The 23,012-nt window shown below is 45.5% G+C and overlaps 1 protein-coding gene across 2 annotated transcripts in view; it reads left to right on the top strand.

Annotated features, from left to right (window-relative positions):
• Window positions 1-23,012, top strand: part of NSD1 (nuclear receptor binding SET domain protein 1) — a 70,389-nt gene that overhangs the window by 37,157 nt on the left and 10,220 nt on the right. For both annotated transcript variants that reach the window (XM_067304688.1, XM_067304689.1), the window contains 12 exons: window positions 2,431-2,574; window positions 3,069-3,192; window positions 3,765-3,965; window positions 5,331-5,510; window positions 5,882-6,038; window positions 6,334-6,539; window positions 7,337-7,449; window positions 10,185-10,454; window positions 11,800-11,916; window positions 15,164-15,305; window positions 15,759-15,865; window positions 19,140-19,344. In XM_067304688.1, coding sequence (XP_067160789.1) covers window positions 2,431-2,574; window positions 3,069-3,192; window positions 3,765-3,965; window positions 5,331-5,510; window positions 5,882-6,038; window positions 6,334-6,539; window positions 7,337-7,449; window positions 10,185-10,454; window positions 11,800-11,916; window positions 15,164-15,305; window positions 15,759-15,865; window positions 19,140-19,344 — 1,966 coding nt within the window. The remainder of the gene's footprint in view (window positions 1-2,430; window positions 2,575-3,068; window positions 3,193-3,764; window positions 3,966-5,330; window positions 5,511-5,881; window positions 6,039-6,333; window positions 6,540-7,336; window positions 7,450-10,184; window positions 10,455-11,799; window positions 11,917-15,163; window positions 15,306-15,758; window positions 15,866-19,139; window positions 19,345-23,012) is intronic.

Here is a 23,012-nt window from a genome sequence, read left to right as displayed (position 1 = left end):
TCCTGAAGTGGATCCTCAGTGACCGTGAGGGGAGCTGAGCTCACTGTGTGTCTGCAACCCTGGGGCCCCAGAGTGAGCAGAAGCAGTAGCTGACATTGTTTGCCAGTACCTGTAGCTGATTAACCCTGCTCTTGTTCTTTGTTACAGTGACCCCTGCAACCTCGAGGTCACTGCTGAGCTGAGCAGAAGAGGGAGCACGAATGTAGGAATAGGAGGACCTGAGCTGTACCCAGTCCCTGGAGCGCTGGTCTCCAGTGCTGCTCCTGGAGCTGCAGGCTGATGTGGAAGAGAGGGCTGTCAATGCATGCAGACTCGAGGCAGAAGTAACCACATGAATTTTAGGGTACCAAATCCAGCGTTTGGGCCAGAGGGCTGTCTTGTGACAGACTGTGTCCTTGCTAGCAGAAGTAAAGGCTGCAGGAACAGAGGTATCATAGGCAGCACTTGAGAAGATGCTGTTGGGTACAGAGGTAGACAGCAGTAGTGTTGTTAGCTGGTCTTTATACCAGTGTGGTAGAGACCTTTCTTGTCCCTCCACCAGGGCTATGTGTTAGGGTGGCAGCGGCTTAAATGCTCTTTCTCAGCATTCCCACAGGCTGTATTGCTGCTGGCCTTCCTGTGCATTTGTGATAATAGTCTGTGAGGTTGTACACTGTGTGGTATATTGGGTTGGCAGTAGTTTGTAGCTGGGAATTTGCTTTTTTGTGCTCAATAAAGGAAGTTTGTACCATTCATCTTTGCATTGTGTGTTTTAATATACCATCAGTGCATCTGTGCTTCGTTGCTCCACAGAACTCACATGACTTTAAAATATCCCATAATGAAAGCATATTGTTGCATCCAAGGAATGAAAAACAAGCAGAGGGAAGCAACATTATCTGACCAGGATACCAACTCCAAGTTCTTCCCACTTAGGGACATAAAACTTTCCCAAAATTTGTTTTGCCCAGGCTAATCATGTGTCCAGAGTGTATCTAGTTCAGCTTGCAAGCTGTATTCACATCCGAGCGTCCTAGCATCAGTGGCACAACAATTCTAATTGGTATTCTCCCATACAGAAGCTGGTGTCAAGCTCCCTCTCCTGATTGCTATTTGGATACCCAGTAGTGGGCAGCATCAAGCGTATTGAGAATGATGGCTGCTACTCCAGACAGGAGTTTGAATTCCTGACAAGGTCTTTAAGGTGTACAGTACATGTCTGGATATACACTGGGTATGGCTTTGTGACCCAAGGAGGAAGTGGTGGCTAGCCATTGAGATCTCTTGGCTATCTGTGCAGTGGACTGGGTTATTTAAAAAAAAAAAAAAAAAAAAAAACATGGCAGGCTTCTCTAAACTTAGCCAGTTCCTAAGCAATATGTTGGTGCAGTGGTGAAAGTCCTGTAAGGCTTATCCACTATGGAGTAGCAGCTGGGGCTCATAAAAGACTGCAGAAGTATTGCCTAGATTGTACCTAAAAGCTTAGAAGTTGGAGTGGTCACGTTTCCTAGCTGAAATCATCTGTCCTGATGAAAGCGAAGGATGTTCTGCCATGTGCCAGCTGCAGAACAGTTTCTTGTGGTGGCAACCAGTGTCTTTAGCACAGCTGCTGCTCTCCTCCCCATAAATAGTCTCTGGGCAGGTCCTGCATGCATGTGAGAGGGTATCCTTCCACCTTGGGAAATGCTGTGGCCTTTTTGGCAGAATCTGCCAACTTGGCACATGTGGGTGCGACTGAGTGTCCATCACGCAAAGTCTGTCTGTCTTTCTGCAGGATGCTTGCTCTCTGTTAGGTGTTACAGTCAGTGCTGTCCCAGTCACCCAGGTCAAGTGCTTACTATAGACTTGCCACCTCAGGCAGGATGGGTAGCGTAAATGCCCTGCTTGTTGTTCATGTTAGCGTGGGCCTGCTAATTCATAGTACTGTGGGCCTTGAGTACCTGTGTGGGTGTGTTGTACAGGGGTAGTACAAGCTGAGAAGAGCCTGGAGAAAATAAGCTCATTTGCTGGGTGAAACCTGCAGTAAGGATTGTTTGAAGGTTCTTATTTGCATTTCCAGTGCAAGCAGACATCATGATGCGGGACACTTCTCTGGCGTTGGGTGGAGGGCATGATTTCCAGACTCTTCCAGCCTGCCTAGTTTGTTTCTATGCAGGGTAATATCTGTCTTCCACAGCCATGATTTTCCATTTTCATAGCAAAATAGTTGTATTGAATGTATATATATATATATATATTTAATGATTTAATAAACTAAGAGCTCTTTTCTTCCCTTTCTTAAAACTTTTGGTGGAGTTGTATAGGGGTGTTCTCTCCAGGGTGGGTAACAAAGCCTGTAGTGCAGTACGCAGGCTGACTGCCAAATCTGTATGTGTTTGCTAGCCGAATTTGCAATTTGCAAGTCAGTACAGGAAATACTGACAGTCCCAATTCTGGATTTTTTTTTTTAAGGGGGAGACATCAGTTCATGGGACTGCTGCAAGCCCCAAAGAGGGTAATGAAGAGGGGTCTGAGAATGACCATGGAGTGCCTTCGTCCAAAAAGATGCAGGGGGAGCGTGGAGGAGGAGCAGCTCTCAAGGAGAACGTGTGTCAGGTAGTGTCCTTGAAGGGATGTCTTTGAAACTTTACCACCCTCAAGTTTTCTCATGTAAATTCTGGCATGCACCAGTGCCCCAGCTAACCAGGTAGCCTTAAGGCACTTCTTAAAGAATTAACCAGCTTTTTGTGTTCTGTGTGAGGGCTGTGCAGTTCTGGAGGCTTTGACTGTCCTTTAGCTGGTAACATCCCTTGTTCTGAACTGAGCCTTCCCTGTGTGAGCATGTCTCATCCTGCTAAGTTAAGGATGTGAGAAAGGAAAACATGACCAACGCATAACTTATTTTAGCTGATGCATGGTAGCAGGGACTGGATAGCAAGTGGCAGTGGTGGTGCAGAAACCGCTCAAACTTATTGCATCAAGGAGAGCTCAGAACTTTTCTGCAGGATCTCTGCTGGCAGTCTTGGCCAATGCACAGGTTGCTGCTGCTGTCTGTGACTAGTCGGGGAAGGGGGTTGCTCAGAGCTGATGGTGTGCTTCCTTCCCTGTAGATCTGCGAGAAGCCAGGGGAATTGCTGCTGTGTGAGGCGCAGTGCTGTGGTGCTTTCCACCTGCAGTGCCTTGGGCTCTCCGAGATGCCAAAGGGCAAATTCATCTGCAATGAGTGTTCCACAGGTACGGCAGCCTTTGTGAGTGCAGAAGGACAGGGAGCTTACTGTGTGCTTACCTGGCGCTTTCTTCACTGCAGTATTTATGCCTGCAGTAGGGCCGTTAACTGCCTCTCAGTTCTCTGCTTATTGGCTTAATGTTTGACGATCGCTTTCCAATTAACTGGTCTCATTATTGAACAAATATTCTTCAGGCAGGTGGGTTAGGAAGAAGGGAATGCCCAGAGCCTGGTGGGAAAGAGAAGGGGAAAATTTATATATGGTATTAGAGAGAGAAGAGTGGTAGGGAAGATGAGTCCAGGGCAAGCTGGAAAGTGGGAAATATCTAAGTGGAGTTGTTGATTTTTCTTTTCTCTTCCCCCAGCTCCAGCCTGTGATCACAATTATAACAATCTTTGTTTCCATTTGGAGTTGTATTGCAGCTGCAGGCAAAACCAGCCTGCTGCAGAGAGCTGTGCTTTGGGATACATACAGTGGGTTGGGAGGTCGTACGGTGCTAATATGTAGCTTGGCGGAGGTGGCAGGTTTTCATTTAGTTCTGCTCTCTGACTGGTGCTATGTCTACTGCTCTTTCTCCAGGCGTCCATACCTGCTTTGTGTGCAAGAGTAGCGGGGAAGATGTAAAACGGTGCTTGCTGCCCCTCTGCGGGAAGTATTACCATGAGGAGTGCATACAGAAGTATCCGCCCACGGTCATGCAGAACAAGGGCTTCCGATGCTCTCTGCACATATGTATGACTTGTCATGCTGCTAACCCAGCAAACATCTCCGCGTCTAAAGGTACTATACTTCTCTAGGGTGGTCCTGGGAGGCAATCAGAACCCTTTTCTTTCTGTTTCATGTACACTGTGCTGTTACATGGTCCACTAGTTGTTTGTATTGATTTTCTGTCCTGGCCACACTGCTTGCTGTAGCATTTGCTGGGGAGCAGCTCCTCTCCAGTGAGTAGGCGGGGAGGTGTCCGTGTGTGAGGTTGCTGCTCATCAGCACTCCTGATGGTCAGAGGTAGCAACTAAAATGTTCTTGTCTGTCCAGATACTTGGCTGCCTGCACGTCCAGCGATGCCACGTTCCTTTCTGGGTTTTTGAATAAGTCTCTGGAGCTGTATGGACTCTCTCGCATTTCTCCTGCTTGCTTTTCACTGTGTTAGTGCTGCAATCAGTGCCTGCTTAGCAGCACTGGCTGTCAAGGCAATGGTACAGAAAACAGCATAGTACTAATTTTGGTATTGTTTTCCTTTCCTTTTTTTTTAACGCAAATTCATCTTGTAGTGACACCCTTGGGTTAAGCTTCTCAGGCAAATGTTTGTTTGAGCTGTTCACAACAATACTTTGACCTTTTTTCCTGCACAATTAAACTTAAAACTTTTATATGTCTTGTATATTTGCTTCCAAAACTGCCTGTCTTTACATCCTTGGTATCTTAAGACTGGTGACAATAATATTAGCTGTATTTTTATCCTTGAGCTCTGTTATGCCTGTCCTTTTTTTCCCACATACTGATACTTAGTGTAATAGAAGTCACCAGGGCCTCAAGCCCCCAGCTGACCCCTTCTCCACTGAACGTTTGCCTTGTGTTTCTCTGGCTACTTCTTGATGGTCAAATTTACCCCTTTCCTCTGATCTCTTCTCCCTATTAATAGTCTCCTGTGAGGAATTGAACAGAGGCACTGAAAATTTTTGAATAAATTAGGTCTTTAGCGGTTTCTAAATTCTCTGTTCTGGAATTTGGTAGTAAAGTGTGAGGCGAGTGCTGATGTTTTCAAAAGCCACACAGATTGTTTTCCTGATGTTCGGCTAAGCACTTGGAACACCCCCACTGTAGTTACTGTCTGAACTAATTTGCTAATTATTTGTGTATGATAGGAAGCAGTCCTAGTCTGTGGGCTCTTGAGCTGTTTCTGTGCTGCATGCAGGAGGTTTTTCACTTCTAAATAATAGGTTTTGTTACATTACGTAATTTGATAGGAATCTAGTGAGTATGTCATGGATTGTCTATAAAAAATAAAGGTCAGTTTCCATTCCCAAAAATCACCTACAGTTGCTTGTTTGGTACTCATATACCAACAGAGACTAGTTTTGAGAAGAAAAGAAAACTTGACTTCCTTTAGAGGTTCACTATGTTTCTGACACGTTCTGGTGCTAGGTCGCCTGATGCGCTGTGTGCGGTGTCCGGTTGCATACCACTCCAACGACTTCTGCCTTGCTGCTGGGTCCGTGGTCCTTGCCTCCAACAGCATCATCTGCCCCAATCACTTCACTGCGCGGAGGGGCTGTCGCAACCATGAGCACGTCAATGTCAGCTGGTGCTTTGTCTGCTCGGAAGGTGAGACAGTCTGTGCTGGGTCTGCTGTCACTGAGCAAGGCCCCAGTGTAAATGATAAACAGTAACAGAAACGCTGTCAGAAGAGCTCGTTGTAGCAGGCAGAAGCTTTGCCTGTGCAAAGTGTGCCAGTGAAAATGGAAGAGAACAGGTTGTCTTCTTATTCATCCCCACTGAAATCTAACTTCAGGCTAGGACTTTTTCCGGATCCTTAAAGAGGTTCTTTGTGCAACAAGAGTATGGCATGAGCTCTTGAAAAGGGTTCGCAGAAGGGCATCATACTTTTTTGCCAGCTGTTTGATTCTGTCTAGAAATGTAAAGGCCAGTGCCTCTGCACAGTGACTCTGCTAAATATCTGCTCCTTTTCTTTGTAGGGGGCAGCCTTTTATGCTGCGAGTCGTGCCCGGCTGCATTTCACCGTGAGTGTCTAAACATTGAGATGCCGGAGGGAAGCTGGTATTGTAATGATTGCAAGGCAGGCAAAAAGCCACGCTACAAGGAAGTAGTTTGGGTGAAAGTTGGGCGCTACAGGTAGGTGAAGGCAGAACAGATTTGTCCCCATTCCTTCTTCGTGTGGTGCTCGTGGTGTCCAAGATGAGAAACTGCTCCTCTTTGTAGGGTACAGTGCAGCAGCCTCTGACTTATTTCCATGTATGCAGCTGCTGGTAAAGTGCATGCTTTCCTCCTCCTGTAGCCTCTTCTTTCCCACCAGCCTTGGTGATTGCCCTCACACAGTTCTTTTCCCATGCCTCTCAACCCAGTAGCGTGCATCTGAGTCCATTGCAAGTGGGGAAGTCCAAGGTTTCATCTGCACTTCCCTCTGTAGATGGTGGCCAGCTGAGATTTGCCATCCCAGGACAATTCCCGTCAACATCCAGAAAATGAAACATGACATTGGCGAGTTCCCCGTGCTGTTCTTCGGCTCCAACGATTACCTGTGGACCCACCAGGCTCGTGTGTTCCCTTACATGGAAGGTGATGTCAGCAGCAAAGACAAGATGGGGAAAGGTGTGGATGGCATATACAAGAAAGGTAACTCATTGTGATCCATGGAGGTACATGATGTCTTCGTGTTCTGTTTCTTTTCTTTCCCATTTGGAGAAGCGGTGCTCTTATGAGAGAGAGAATGATCTTTCAGAGCTAAAGCTAAACTAAATTTGCAGAATAAACTGCTTTTTACCTATCATCCAGACCACCCAAAATTTTCATAGGTCTGAGTTCCTGCAGGACGCACAGATCTTGAACTCTTCTCTAGCTCTGCCACAGCTGCTCTAAGTCTGGGCAAGCTGCTGCTCTGTCTGCTTCCCTGTGTCTAATACAGTCATTATGTCTATATAAAAATGCAGTTAAGAGTTCTGAATGCAGCTGCCTGACACTTCTTCATAAAAGCAGGCAAAGCTAGCTGATGGTTTGGATGTTTCATCACCTAGGCAAGTCCTTTACTGTAACTCCTGTGACTGCCCTACTGCGTTGGCTTTTTCTTCATGTCCCTCTAGTGAACCTTTTCCTTTCCCTCCAGAGCAACATGCAGCTCTCTGCTGGGGAGGTTTGGTTGTGGAGAGTGAGAGCTGGTCTTCTGAATGCCTTGCAGCTCTGTGTTGTCAATGGAGCTGTCAATTCATGATTGCTGGTGAACCTTTCCTGTGAGAGTCCAGCTCAGACACTGTTGGGGGGCCATTTGCAGAAATCATGCTCAAGATTACAGTAACACAGGCTGCCCACTCAGGAGAGTGCAAGTGCCTGAGCTTTGCACATGAGGTGGGCACTCACAGCCTTCCTCCTTGTGAGCAGAGAGAGTTCCTCGTAACACACTCTGTTCTTTCACTTAGCTCTTCAGGAAGCTGCAGTAAGATTTGAAGAGTTGAAGGCACAGAAAGAACTGAGACAGCTTCAGGAAGACAAAAAGAATGACAAGAAGCCTCCTCCCTACAAACACATCAAGGTGAGGGCAAGTGTGGGGGGACAGGTGCAGAAGACAAGTGTTGAGCTATTGGTGCAGGTGATTTATAGGTATACAAACATTTCTACTGTTTGCGCATCTGGCTGCATTTGAAGGTTACTTTGGTCCCACTGGCATCTTCAGACATGCTCCACAGAAAGGATTCATGTATCAGCAGAGCTGTATGGAAGCTGGACACCAGTAATAGAGGTACTCTGATTTACTGGAACAGATCTGGACATCTCTGTTCCATGTCATTTGTGTGGTGTGAAAGAAGTGTCTCTCTTCCTTGGGACTTAAGGGAGAGCACTAGTAAATGCACTAGTAAGTGCAGTGTGCCCAAGTACTGTGTGCTACTGGTGCAAGGTGGGCTTCCCACGTGGTGTGGGAAAGCAGACGGGTTGAGGTATAGTGGAGCAGAGCTGTGGAGAATATGGTAACCCACACTGGAGGTTGGTAGTATCTTGTTTCATCTCTCCTGTTTCAGGGTTTTCTCTATCAATTGCTGACTGAACAGAACCACTAAAGCAGATGTATGTGCTGGAATATCAACCCTTTTGCTGAGTTTTGGGGAACTGTTCAGATTTAGGGCTGTGTTTTGAGTTAGATTTGGAGCAGTAAAAGAAGAGAGTACTACAGGATGGAGATAACTGAGAGGGAGAGGTAGGGCTGAGCAGGCTAATGCGCTTGAGGTGTGGGCCCAGCTGGGATGCAGGGTGATCAGAAACCCAGTGACTTGGGGACTGTGCTCCTTTTTTCTTTGCCTCCTTCTGCTCCTTCCCTTTTTTATGTGGCAAACTATGAAAGCTCAACTGATTGCTGGTCTTTTTTGTTTCTAGCTAGGATTTCTAGGCAGGCAGGTAGATCCTGCATGACTTACTGTACAGTGCAAAGAATACAACTGAATGCTGTGGCACTGTGCCAACAGCATGGGCCAGGCAGCTTCAGTGGTGGAAATCCTGTTTCTCATTAAAGGTATTTTTAAGTCTGTCTTTGGCTGCAACACAAAGAAATTGTGGAAGCAGTCTGGGGCCTTTTGGATAGTCTTTTAATATAAATAATAATAGTCATGGCTATTAGCCATGACAGTTGTTCTTCTGAGGTCTGGGTACAAGCTGTTTGTCTCTGTGAAAGCAAAGGAAACCATTTGCAGGAGTGTACAATGAGTTAGGCAGGGCTTTAAGTTGGAATGGCAGAAGATAGCTGTGTCCCCTCCCTTACCTGTCCTTCTAAGGACATCAGCACCTCAGGTCTAACCTGAGGATTACCAACACAGGGGACTGCTGCAAAGTACACTTGGGATCCTTCATGACACCAGGATTAGGGTCATGGCTTGTCCAAGCATCTCCCTGCTTGGGAACTGGTTTTGTACCAGTAATGTCTCAGATTAGGGCCTTTCATGCTGAGAGGGTGATCTTGCTTAGACAGCATTACAGTTTGGATTGGCAGTGCCAGAGTCAGCAACAGCACCTCTGTCTGCCCAGTGCTGAACGGGTCTAATTTTGTGAGTCTCTCATCACTCTATCAAAGTGATGAGCTAACAATTTAAGTAAGAGATGAGAAGCAGCAGAGGAGAGAGAGGAACACAGAGTTACAAGGAAGGTCACAGATGGGAGGCAGTAATAGGAGGAAGAGACTGCAATAGTAGGAAAAGGAGACTGCATGTGTTAAAGAGATTAACCTGGGTGTCTGATTGGTTTGCTTTTAAACAAAGAAAGAGGATAAGGCCTAGGCCAGCCTGTGGCAGGCTGCCAGTGCAGAAACTTTGCTCTGTGGGTGGGACTTGAGAAGTTGTGTCCGGGCTGGAATAGTTTTGCTAAATGATCCCCTCCTTCATGTTTTTGGGAGAGGAAAGGGACCTGATGGTATTGCTCGCCCATGCAAAGTACAACAAGGAGCTTTTCTTCAGTGTCTCTCTCCAAAGTCCTGACTCTCTGTTGCCTGCCTTTCAGTGTTTGCTGCCTTTAACCAAAACCAAAGGACCCTGCTCGTGCCACAGACAAGCCAGTCACTTCTCCACCTGGTGCTGCACTCTGCTTCCTTCAGGAGCGGTTTTTAGAGAGCTCCTTGGCTTAACTCTGAGCTCCTGTTTGGGTCTTCCAACCCGAGCCTTGTCTGGTTTTTCTTTCATTTACATCTGCAGGAAAGTTGGGTAGGGAGATAACTGCTTGTGTCCTGGTGTGTGGGTAGGCCCTCTGCACGCTGTCACAGGTACGCAAGCCTGGTTCTTGTAGTGACAGCTGAGAGCACAAAACGGCTTGAAGGTAACAGATTCCAGAAAGAGGGCTATAAGGAAAGATAAGGAGAAAGACCCGACTCCCAGGGACTGGAGAAGGTGCTGTTTCACACAGTGAATGCTTGGTGTCAGTCACGTGTGGTGTATACCCAGCCTGAGCACTGGGCCACAAGGGATGAGATGGGGCTGGATGTAGTCACAGTGGTGCTGGGAGGGGGACACTTTGCAGCATCTCCCCCTTCAGGGGCTAAAGAACACACACTGCACCAGGTGATGCTAATGGGGGACCTACATCCTCCTTAGCTCTTTCCTCTACATGTACACATCCTGAAATAATGTGCGCAGAAGTACATATGGGCCTGTATATTTGTGTCCTTCTGCACCTCACTGTAACTAACTTGCGCTGCAGCCTGTAAGCTCGTAGGCAAGGGTTAAGTATAGCAGTGACTGTTGTGATGAACTGTTGTTCCTACGTAGCTAACATCCTTCATGTGCCTTCAAGGTAAACCGGCCAGTGGGTAAGGTGCAGATCTTCACTGCAGACCTGTCGGAGATACCACGTTGCAACTGCAAACCAACGGATGAAAACCCGTGTGGCCTGGACTCAGAGTGCATCAATCGCATGTTGCTCTACGAATGCCATCCCATGGTCTGCCCTGCTGGGGAGCGCTGTCAGAACCAGTGCTTTTCCAAACGGCAGTATCCCGAGGTACAGATTTTCCGCACGCTGGCACGAGGCTGGGGCTTACAAGCCAAAACAGACATTAGAAAAGTAAGTACTCCGTTTCTACATTTAATTTCCTCTTGCCTCAGTGTCAGTTTTAATAGATATGTTCTAATGTCTTCCATGATTTGAAAAATACTTTCTTGCCGTAGAATGTCATTTATAAAAGAAATGGATGAATTTAACTTTTCCAGTCCTGACAAGAATGTTCTGGCTTAGCTAAGTACATGGTTTGTATGTTAATGTAACAGGGTAACACAGATGATTGCTTGATTTGTCTGTTTGTGTGGACAGACACTAAAGTGATTGAACATTATGAATACACTAGAACACTGGCCTGAAGACAGTGCTTGAGATTTCCAGAAAAGGAACAGTGGGTTTTTTTCCCCCTCATTCTTGAATAGCCAGGCTCTTCTAACATGAGAATCTTGTTACTGAGACCAGGGCTCGGCTCTTACAAAGGGGGAATGTTTTGGAGATGGCTATAATTATTGCTGAAACTAGTATCTCCAGGCAGCTGAAACATTTATTTATTTATTTATTTTAATCCAGAGAGTGGTTATTCTGTGGCCACACATCTGTGCTGAATGAAGAAGAGTATTATAACAAACTCAAAGCGAAGAAATGATGAACTGAAACAGAGGACAAGTAGATAGCATAGTAGGAGAAGAATGTCTGAAGAAGGAGGAGTATGGAGAACATACTGTGGGGGAGGGCTTGATATCAGTAGGAAAAGTGCAAGAGTCTGTCCTGTTTAGGCTTCACTGCCTGCTGTGACATAGGTTGAAGGATTTCTTTGCCACTCCATGTGCCTGTTTCACGGTTTCCACACCGACAGTTAAAAGAGAAACAAAACTCCATTATTTAATGGAGGCACCTCTTGGCTCCAGTGGAGCAGAGCTGTGGTTCCCTTTGATGGCTGAAGTACAGTCTCTGTAGTACTTTGCTACAGGTGACTCCCTGGATTTACTGCAGGAGAGGATGCCCTAAGTGCATTATGCTTCTTGTTTTTGCAGGTCCGAAAATGGATATTGCTTCCAACTGGAATGCAGTTAGGTAGTATTTTGAACTTTGCAGCAAAAAACAGCTATCTGTGGCTTCCTTTATGCTATCCCTGAATGTTCATTCTTTCCATAGCACAAAGAATAATGTGATGACTGTTGTTGCTTTGTTTAATTTACTTCATGTTATTTTTTGGGTATGTGAAATGGCTGTATAATTCAGAGCTCTTAGTGAAGGTTGTAGGTCAAACTGACTGCAAAGCACAGAGGAAGGCTGTTAGGAAAAAGTTTCTACAAAGGAAACAGGAACTAAGTTCTAGCACAGAGATGGATGTCCCTCTCTCCTGGAGGGAATTTGTTGTATCATGAGCCTGTTGTTTTCTCTCTGGCAGGGTGAATTTGTTAATGAGTATGTTGGGGAGCTAATTGATGAAGAAGAGTGCCGAGCCCGAATCCGCTATGCTCAGGAGCATGACATCACCAATTTCTACATGTTGACACTGGATAAGGTATGTGGAAGGAGTTTCTCTTGCCAAGATCCTAGGCAGAAGTGAAATGATATTTCGAGGGCTGCATGATAGCGATCTTCCACTTCCGTAATTATAAAGGTGCTAAGAGTGCTGAGGAGCTGGTGTGCATTTCCACTAAGATGAATGGACTTCCACTAAAAGAATGGACTTGCTGTGCAGTGGAGAAGGTTCAGGTTGGATATTAGGATCAGGAGCAAAGTCTGAACCAGCTTCATTGGAGTTTATACAGAAGAGGTGAGAGAGTTGTCTAGGGACAATTGTCTGAGGATCGTGGATCATGCTTCAGCGTGTAACAGGGTGAATTTCATAACCTCAGAGTCCTTCCCAGCAGCTGAACCTTGCATAGTCCAGGACTGGGCTGGTGAGTGCTGGAGAAGACATCAGCCCTTGGATAACAGCACCAGGCACAAGGGGACCCTCATTTAAGTTCAGGACCCAGGCCTTGCATGTCAAAGGAGACAGGGAAGGAGTTTGCTCCAGCCACAGAGAGGTTCTCAGTGGATTCTGGAGGCCCAGTTGTTAGTGTAAGTTCCTGGCTTTTAGAGGTAAATAGTTTTGTCAACTGCTTTCCATACTTTGTTGCTCAGGCTTGGAAAGATCTGAAGAAAACCATTAAAGCAGGCATAGGAAAAAAAAAAAGCAGTGTGTGGAACAGGATAACAGTGTGGCTGCTTTCTAGCTCTCCCTTTTCCTCTTTCTTCCTTCTTGTTGGAAGTTGACATTGGCCATATATTGTTCTCATTTGGAAGCCTTTGAGGCAATTTCTTTTCTTGTGAGTTTAAGCATCATGGGGCCTTGACTCTCCCAGATATCACAGAATCACAGAATCGCTGAGGTTGGAAGGGACCTCTGGAGATATCTAGTCCAACCCCCCTGCTCAAGCAGGGTCACCTAGAGCATATTGCACAGGATCGTGTCCAGGTGGGTTTTGAATATCTCCAGAGAAGGAGACTCCACAACCTCTCTGGGCAACCTGTGCCAGTGCTCTGTCACCCTCACAGTGAAAAAGTATTTCCTCATGTTCAGATGGAAGTGTCTGTGTTTCAGTTTGTGCCCGTTGCCTCGCGTCCTGTCACTGGGCACCACTGAAAAGAGTCTGGTCCCATCCTCTCGACACCCTCCCTTCAGATACTTGTACACGTTGATAAGATCCCCTCTCAGCCTTCTCTTCTCCAGGCTAAACAGGCCCAGCTCTCTCAGCCTTTCCTCATAAGAGAGATGCTCCAGTCCCCTCATCATCTTCGTAGCCCTTTGCTGGACTTGCTGCAGTAGTGCCACATCCCTCTTGTACTGGGGAGCCCAGAACTGGATGCAGTACTCCAGATGTGGCCTCACCAGGGCTGAGGAGAGGGGGAGAATCACCTCCCTCGACCTGCTGGCAACACTCTTCCTGATGCACCCCAGGATACCATTGGCCTTCTTGGCCACAAGGGCACATTGCTGCCTCATGCTTAACTTGGTGTCCACCAGCACTCCCAGGTCCTTCTCGGCAGAGCTGCTTTCCAGCAGGTCAACCCCCAACCTGTACTGCTGCATGGGGTTATTCCTCCCCAGGTGCAGGACCCTGCACTTGCCTTTGTTGAACTTCAGGAGGTTCCTCTCCGCCCACCTCTCCAGCCTGTCCAGGTCTCTCTGAATGGCAGCACAGCCCTCTGGTGTATCCGCCACTCCTCCCAGTTTTGTATCGTCGGCAAACTTGCTGGGGGTGCACTCTGTCCCTTCATCCAGGTCATTGATGAAGAAGTTGAACAAGACTGGACCCAGTACTGACCCCTGGGGGACACCGCTAGCTACAGGCCTCCAACTAGACTCTGTGCCACTGATCACAACCCTCTGAGCTCTGCCATTCAGCCAGTTCTCAATCCACCTCACTGTCCACTCATCTAGCCCACACTTCCTGAGCTTGTCTATGAGGATGCTATGGGAGACAGTGTCAAAAGCCCTGCTGAAGTCAAGGTAGACAACATCCACTGCTCTCCCCTCATCTACCCAGCCAGTCATTCCATCATAGAAGGCTATCAGATTGGTTAGGCATGATTTCCCCTTGGTGAAGCCATGCTGACTACTCCTGATCACCTTCTTTTCCTCCACATGCTTGGAGATGGCCTCCAGGATGAGCTGCTCCATCACCTTTCCAGGGATGCAGGTGAGGCTGACTGGCCTGTAGTTCCCTGGGTCCTCCTTCTTGCCCTTTTTGAAGACTGGGGTGACATTGGCTTTCTTATATATATATCCAATACCTAAGAACTGTGCTGTTGCACAAACTAGCTAAAGACTTTCCAGCAGCCAGAAATATGGATATGTGCTCTGTGCTGCAGATGTGGATGAGAAAACTGCATTGTCAGGACAAAAGCCAACCTCTCGTCTACACACTTAGGGCTGACAGGGTAAATGAGAAGGGAAAAGGGGCTTTTCCGAGCCGACATTCACAAAATAAGTCACTCGTGACAAAGTATGGCCCAGCTCATAGTGAATTTCTGTGTGTTGTGTCCTATAGCATACACCTTCTGAGAAAACTGGCTCCATCCACTGAGTACTCTCTCCTTGTTTGGCTCATGGGTGGGAGCAGGAACAAAAACAAATATTAGTATCTCTCGAGTCAGCAACTGTGACAAAACCAATCTCAGTTGCAATTCCCCTCTTCTCTCTGACGTGTTATAGCAAATCTTAGTACACTGTGCAGGGATGTTGTCACCTCATACATTACATACTGTTCCTGTTTCCTGTTGTTCATTAAACTATAAGAAATAGGAGCTGATATTTTGCTTTTAAGCAGAAGTTAGGGTCTGGAAGTGCAAGTGCTGCCTTGGATATGTGCAGGTGTGGTGTTTATCCAGTGTTGATATTACAAGAAGAGCTAAGTTCCCAGAAAGCAGCAGTAACATTTTGCCAGCTGTTTGGGAGACCACATCTTTTTGAAGAGGAGGATGTTGTCCCACAGGACACTCTACTGCCATATGATCTGCCAGCCCTGTCCAGAGATATCAGAGTGCAGAAACTGTTTGGGTATCTTGACTGTCCAAGGAACACAGAGTGGTACCTGTCACTTACACCTGGTTAAAGTGTACATACATTCTCTGGTGCTTTGCAAGTGTCACCAGATGTCTCTGTGCATACTTTTCACTGCTATAAAATGCTTTCTTGGCACACCGGTACCTCTGCTGGAATGGCTTGAGCCGGAAATAGCACTTATTAAACATGGTTTTCTTGTCCTTTGCAATTCTAGGATCGAATCATTGATGCTGGGCCAAAGGGCAATTACGCTCGGTTCATGAACCACTGCTGCCAGCCAAACTGTGAGACCCAGAAATGGTGTGTGAATGGGGACACTCGGGTTGGTCTCTTCGCGCTTGTAAATATCAAAGCTGGTAAGGAACCCCGCCTGTCAGTACCTGGAATGTAGTGGGGGGTCTGTAAGCAAAGGGAAAGGTTTGTGGCTCGCTGGGAATATACTTAATTTCTCTGTTTTCACATAGGCCTTCATGAGACAAAACACCAGCACTGACACAGTGAAACGCACACGTCCATGGTATAAATGGAGGTTCATGGGTATAATTTGCAGAACCAAGAAATGGAACTAAGTGTGCCACAGCATGGGGTTGAATGCGCTTTTCAGCTCTAGTATGTGGTGGGAGAGGGGAGTTGCACTGAGTTCTCAATCCACCCAGATCTACAGGAAGAATAATAGTTGATATCCCTGCATAGTTTTGTCAGTCATTTGAGTCATCATATTTCAAATGTACTTTAGCAGTAGTAACAAGACATTCTGCTACGTAGTTTGTTACGACTCGTCTTCTGTTCTTGATTTGCTTTTGTGTTAGGAACTGAGCTGACTTTTAACTACAACCTGGAGTGTTTGGGAAATGGAAAGACAGTTTGCAAATGTGGTGCCCCAAATTGCAGTGGCTTCCTAGGAGTACGGCCAAAGGTATGATGCCTCTTTTAAACTCTTCCAAATGATCTCTTTGCATAGAAGTGGTGCATTTGCTACAGAGATTGCAGGAAGGGTAATCCGTTTTCACGTGGCTGTGAGAACACTGCTTGAATTGGGATGAATATCCAGGCTTTCAATCTCAGAAGTGCAGATTTTAGACCTCAATTATTAGAGTTGGAATTGCTACAAATAATCACAGGAAGCTGTATTTTATAACAAAAAATAAATGAAAGTTTTTTTCAGAATTTTTTTCTAATTGTCATGGCAATTTTCATCTTGTTAAGGAGGGAAAGGACAAGCATGTAAAAGACTTCTATCAGATAATGAAGCAACCTTAGCTCAGCCCATTTCTCTAAGTAAAGGCCTGAGTAAATTGTGAGCATACTTGGAAGGCCAGCACACCCATATTCCTTTAGATTGGAGTTAGAAATACCATAGAGCCAGAAGACTTCTGCATCACCATCTTCGCTGCAATAAGAAAGTTCCTGTTTTTTCTTTCTTTTACTTAAACGATGAAAGTATACACGTCAGACAGAAAAGGAAATTTGCCATTTCTACAGTAGAAGAATCACTAGTTTTTAGAACTTACAGACTTTTGAGAACTTAGTTTTGTAAATGTGATGTTGCAGTAACAGGAATTGATTTCAATTACCTTGCTCGTGTGAGCTGGTTCTTACTGGGAAAAGGAAATTACAGAAGCAGTTGGCTGAGTTCCCAGCTGTCATCAGCTAAATCTGTCTCAGCTGTTGGTTTGTTTCAAGAGATGCACCAAAGCACTCTGTAAACACTCTGCTCTGGCATGTAGATGCTGGCAGCTTACCCGCAGTTAAGGGTTAAAAGTTCTAGCAGCACAGCTGTTAAGCCCCATGAAAATATAGAGAAGGCTTTGCATATTTCCCAGAGAGCTAGGCCTTAATTCTGCAGAAAAATTAATTTCTGATAAAAAATGATGTCTTCAAAGGACAATGGATGAGGTGAATTACACATCTGGTGTAGTTATTTCTCTTTTTTGTTGTGATTTTAAAGTTCAATTTATTTTGCACTGCCTCTGGGTTATACGTGGCTCAACTGTCATTTTGGTCCTGAAATTGCAGGCTGCATGATGGAAATCAGAGAAAAGTGCCCTTACATTGGCATTAATGTTCCATTGTGATGACTGAGGCAATTCATTCCACCTCGATGAGATGGGCTAAGAAAAAATACCCAAGAAACAGTATCTTCCCCCCCCCCCCCCCCGAAATTCATCCCACAATAGATACATTTTTAAACTTCCTGAAGATACAGCAAGACAAAACTTCATTGATTATACTCACAGTTCACTTCTAAAAGTGATCTTTCTAACTGTGAGTTTGGAAGAATGCTTAGGAGTCTATTGTACTGCAGCGGAAAAAGTGAGAATCACTGAAATTTAGCTTAGGACCTTGTTGAGGACATTCAGATTAGTTGTGAAAGGTTTTTCTTGTTCTCTTTTGTATTTATGTGGCTGAAAAGCAGGAGAGAATAGGTAAAAGGTAGTGACAGTTTAGGTGTGGCCTTCAAATTGAATCATTTCTTTGCCTGTAGTTTCAATAAGATAAAAAAGGCCTGACTCGTCCCTATTGTCAATGGGAATGTGGGTATGAAAACAGAAATATCCACACGTGAAAGGGAAGCAAACATGAAATGTAATACATTCGTGGCAGGGCAGCTGGACAATCACCAATGCAGAATTCTGAAATTGTAGGTCTGGTGACAAAGGTTTTTAAATGTTTTTATTTTTATCTTGATTGGAGAATGACAAAAAAGAGTGCCTAATATTTATGGAGAATAAAGGCATGCAAAAAATCAACTTGTAGGTCTCATCTCAGCACACTGAGATATTCTACATGCAGCATGTAGAACACGTACTTAGACACAAAGATGCATGGAAAATGGCATAAAATTTAGCTTGTGTCTATCGAAGAGTAATCGGGGTAAACAACACTAATAGTTCTTTGATAAGCGCACTGATTGGGCACAGAAAGGTGTCATCTTTCTGGACTTGAGCAGGGTGTTCGATACAGTGGGAGGCAGCCTGGAGAGGATCATTATTACAGGAATTAGGCCTTTGCCAAGGAGTTCAATCCAAAGCGGGTAGCAGTGCAGGCATTGAAAGAGGAAGTGTTAGGCCAGGGAAATAAGTACTTAGGCCATTTAGGCATCAGTCTTGGGAGCAGTCCTGATTATTTCATTATTGTCTCTAACACAGATGTTGGAAGCCTGCTAATTTAGGTGTACTGATGACACAAAGATACCAGGTGTCGTCAGTGCAGGAGAAGATTGGACAATTGCAAAGGAATACTAGAAATGGGATTAAATTTAGTGATTCAGTATGCCAGAACACACACCTGGAGGGTAACAGCAAAAACAAATCTGCAATAAGAAGGTCATCAGTGAGAAATAATGGTGGAGAAGGAGCTCTTGTCTTGTTATATCACAGCATGACTGTGAGCTGCTGTTGTGATGCAGCTGCGAAAAAGGCAAATGCAGTCAGGGTGCTTGGAGAGAGGTATTTCCAGTTCAGTTAGAGAAGTGTCAATCTGGCTGTACACAGCCCTGTGAGGCATCATCTGAAGTAGCGTGTATAATTCTGTAACTTGTGTTTGGGAGAGATGAACTCAATACAGGCGGAGAAAAGCCATTAGGAAGACAGGAAATCAAGACTGTAAGAGTTTGGTTTGTGAGAAGGACTGTGACTGCTGCCTGTAAGTGTATCCTGGTGGTTACTTCAGGGAGAGAGCAAAACTTCTTCAGGAAAAGAACAGTGTTGACACAAGAACAAATAGGTCTAACCTGATTGCAAATAAATTCAGGCTGAAAATAAGGAGAGGGGTGAGAACATCAAAATGTCCAGGAAGGGCCTGGAACGAACTCCCCGTGAGAGTCACGGGTACAAGGAGACCCAACTGCTTTGAGAACCTGGAGAGTTCATGAGAGGCTGCCTGCAAAGGGGCACGAACTCAGCGCCACCGGGCAGCCCTCGGCTCCTTGTTCTCCTGTTGCTAGTTGCATGTATCATGCATCTAGCCAGGCTTTGGGTGCAGAGCTTCCAGCCTGTTTTCCACAAAAATAAGAACAATTTACTATAGGAACATGGTTGCCCAATACTACGAAGCATCTGTAGAGATGTTTCAGGTATGGCTGGCAGCGGCTTTTAATTGTGGGATTTGTGGTTATAATCCACTGTAGCAGGGAGGGAACAGGTGGAAGGGGCAGAGACCTGTATTAACTGATGTTGTCTCACCTGCAGAGCCAACCCAGTCTCACTGAGGAAAAGTCCAAGAAGCTAAAGAGACGGCCACAGATGAAGCGCAGGTCACAGGCGGAGGTCATGAAGGAGCGAGAGGACGAGTGCTTCAGCTGTGGGGATGGAGGGCAGCTAGTTTCTTGTAAGAAGCCGGGCTGCCCCAAAGTTTACCATGCCGACTGCCTCAACCTGACCAAGAGGCCTGCAGGTCAGTGCGCGGCTCGGCTCACCTCCGGGAGAAGGGGAGCACGCGTCGGTCTCTGGTGACAGTGCTGGCTCACGGTCTCCCCGGCACTGCTCTCTGTGTTGAGCTCTCTCTACCGTGTCTAAAAACTAGAGAGCTTTATCACTTCAGCACACTTTTGCCCCACACAGTGCAGCCCTGGTTTGCACCCCACTGTGACTGCAGAGGGTGAATTTATTGCCGACTGGGGAGCTTGTCGTCACCTGGAAAATGGTGCTTGTGAGCTGACCCCGTCCTCTGGGCCTGGCAGAGGACAATCCCAATGATAGGAGAGATGTTGTTTGCTCAGATTGGCAGTTTTTCCAAAGCTGAACAGAAGTTAGTGAAATGAATCATGAGGAAAAACACTAATGAAAAATGGGAGTTAAAGAACGTGTTAGATGTCTAAAAAGCTGTGGTTTCATAATTAAGGAAGAGAACAGTATCAAAGCATATTCTCCTTTGTGGTGAAATACAGGCAGAAATTTGGCACAGAAGGCAAAAGTATTCAAAAAGTAGTTCTGGTTTGTGTGCAGAGAAAGAAAAAGTTCGTGTACTCACTGTATGACAATGATTAAACAGTTTCCAGTTGCTTAAGAGATGTAAAGTAGCATCTATTAGAGGAAAACATTTAAGTTACTTTTAGAAGTCTTGAAGGAGCTAGTTGAGAGGAGTGTTTCCTCTGTTGTTGCAGTACCTCTTGGTTACTAAAGAAATTCCAGGGACCTTTGAGTGTTTTGAGTTAATCAATATTCAGAAATGAAAAATGTCTGACCTGAGTCTGGTAGGCCAGTTAGCCTGATTTCTGCCAGGCCAAGAGGATGGAAAAGCTGATATGGGACCAAGTGCCAAAGAAGAAAAGGGTAAGAATGTAAACCGTACTGGATAACTAAGTTTTTAACCAGAATAACTCATCAAACCTAATTTAGTGTTTTGCTAAGATTATAAATTTGGTTAATAAAGGCAACTGCATTGATGTAATTGGGTTTAGGGGTTTGTATGTCTTTTCAGTTAGTACTCTGTAGGGTTGTCATTAGAAATTCCCTGTGCAGCTCTGTACGGTATTTTCTGATCAGCTCAGAGGCAGGTTAAGAAGCATGTAACCAAGAGGTATCTAAAAGAAACTGTCAGGAGAGTCAGTGTGCAACAGAGCGTTTCTGTTGGAGCTCTGCAAGGAACCAGAACTGGGCATTCAACATCATTAGCTGTAATTTAGCGAAGTATAGAAAGTGCTAGTAATACATTTTGCACATGACAGAAATTATCAGTGTGTTTAAACATTAGGGAGAATAGGACATTTGTACAGAATAGCTTGGGTTGCTCTGCTCGTTGAAGAAACGCTTTAACACAGCCATGTGAAAGCTGATGACGAGTGCAGGCAATTCTGTGGAAACGTAATCAAACAGGGCTAGGGAGTCCTGAATATTGTCCTTTCCACGCCATCTTTCTGTGCTAAGACAGGACCTTGGAATATCCTGGCAAATATTTTCCCGTGCTTTCGAATCTCCAGTAGGGCAGAATCCGGCATCTCCCCAGTTCCTCTGCTTTACATTTAAGAAGTTTCTTCTGTTAAACAGCCTAACGTTTTGAGCAGACTTGAAAAACAATGCACTGCTGTCTCTCTGATATCAATTTTTTACGTATTGGAAGACTTGTATTATCTCCTTAGTCCTTTTCCAGATTAAACAAACACAGTCTGTCCTTGCAGCTCTTATTTTCTAAAATTATAATTCTTGCTCTACTCTGGATTGTGTCCCATTTGCCGACATATTTTCTAAAGTGCAGTAATAAGAATATTTAAATGTATTGCCACCGAGGCCTTGCTAATGCCGACAGAACGGAGTAATTACATTTTGTGTTTTACATAAAATTCTTCAGGAAATGAGACTGGACTTGTTTTGCAAAAGCAACAACATTTTATTTATATTTAGTTTGTGATTTGCCCTATTGTCTTTGAGTCCTCTTGTCTTGATCTTGTTCACATATTTGTTTTATTTCTTCTTCCTAAAATCATGCTTTGCACTGGTCTTATTTTATGGTGTCTTGTTGGTGTAAGAGTATCTGTCCAGTTTATCAATATAATTTTGAATTCTGAGCCTGTCTAGCCAAATTTTTACAGTCCCTCACAGCCTTGTTGTCATCTCCAGATGTTCCTGTGAAGGTATTTACTATTCTGCTTCCAAAATTTAAATTAAAATATAGACTAGAACAGTCTCCTGTAGGACCTCATTTGAAATGCCCTCTCAGTTTGACAGAAGACCATTGATAGCTGCTTTTTGAGAATAGTTTGGAGCCGGTTACAGCCATTTTACCATTTGTTTTTTTTTGTATGTAGGCTGTTATTTTCATAACCTGCAACTTTAGAATATCGTGCAGGATGTTAAAGGCTTATCACTTTTTACTTTAAAAGTTTCTTCTGTCATGGGATTGCTGCTGAATAGTAGGAATTTCCTGCTTGTTTGCATGCTACTAATTATGTGATCATAATTCTGAGAGCTCCTCTGCTCTGGGCCCTCTGGAGAGGCTCCTTATTCATTAGGTCTTTTATCCTGTCCGAGGCCATTAGCGTGGTTTGATGCAGTCTAGCCTTGATGAAAGATACCGGCAGTTTTTGTCTTATTTTATTTTCAGTCGTTACAAATGACCTCTGTAATAATAGTTCCAGAGTCTCTCCAGTGGCCAAAGTGACTATTCGAAGGGGCTGTTCTCTAATTTAATAGCAGCGTGTCAGGAGAGCTCAGCAGTCCGTGCAGCGGGAGAAGGTTTGGTGCAGGGGCTGGCGTGGTGGTGATGGGGGGAAGCAGTGATACCTGTGCTGCAGCACTGCAAGGCTGAAATGGGAAAACCATATCTAGTTGGAAGCTTCCATGCTCTGAAAATGATGTTGAAAAATTGGAAAAGACACAGAGAAGCTGTGTACATTTTTTTGAGACCGGAACAGAAGTCTTGGATTAGCTTCAGAGAAATGGAAAAACAAGCTGCATGTTCTCTTCAGCCCGGGGGGAAAAGCAGCATGTGAGGTGGTGGGGAGAGGAAAGCTGATGTTGCACAAGTGCATCAAGAAATGACCACAGCTGCTCAGTGCGGCGCGGGAGTCTCTATCTCTTCCTGCCTTTCTTGGAAAGAGCTAGTAGCCAAAACCACAGATGTGTGGGCTTGGGTCGGGGAGGGTGGGGAGTGCTCCAGCCCTGGCACTGCCTTGCTGCCGTGCTGATGGCTGCCTCTGGGGGCAGACGGGCCCGTGGCTCTGCTCCAGCCTCCTGGGGAGGGCTGCTCAGCCAGCAGCTGCTCGCGGCAGCAGGACGTGGCACCCCTGGGCACTGGGAGCTTGGGGGACTGGACACTGCAGAGGCCTCGCTTGACAGCATGATGTGAGATCAGAGACTCAGTGCATCATGTACCTTGGGTGCAAATGGTTCTTCTTGAGGCCGTAAAGCCGGTATCCGTGGACTAGTTAGAAGCTTGGTTGAGACGGCAGCAGCCTTGGCTGGCAGGAAGCAGGGAGCTGAATCAGCAAGATCCATCTTCACGTGAAAAAAAACAATATAACCTCTGTGAACTGTCATGTTTATTTTCTTTTCCTCCATGATGGTTTTGATACTGGCAGTGAACAGATTCAGTGTGGACAGTGAGCTCCTCAGGGCACAGCTTGG

The sequence above is a fragment of the Apteryx mantelli genome, chromosome 14, assembly GCF_036417845.1.
Source record: "Apteryx mantelli isolate bAptMan1 chromosome 14, bAptMan1.hap1, whole genome shotgun sequence".
NCBI lineage: Eukaryota > Metazoa > Chordata > Aves > Apterygiformes > Apterygidae > Apteryx > Apteryx mantelli.
Note: the sequence above shows the minus strand (reverse complement) of the source record. Positions and strands in the feature narration are given on the sequence as shown.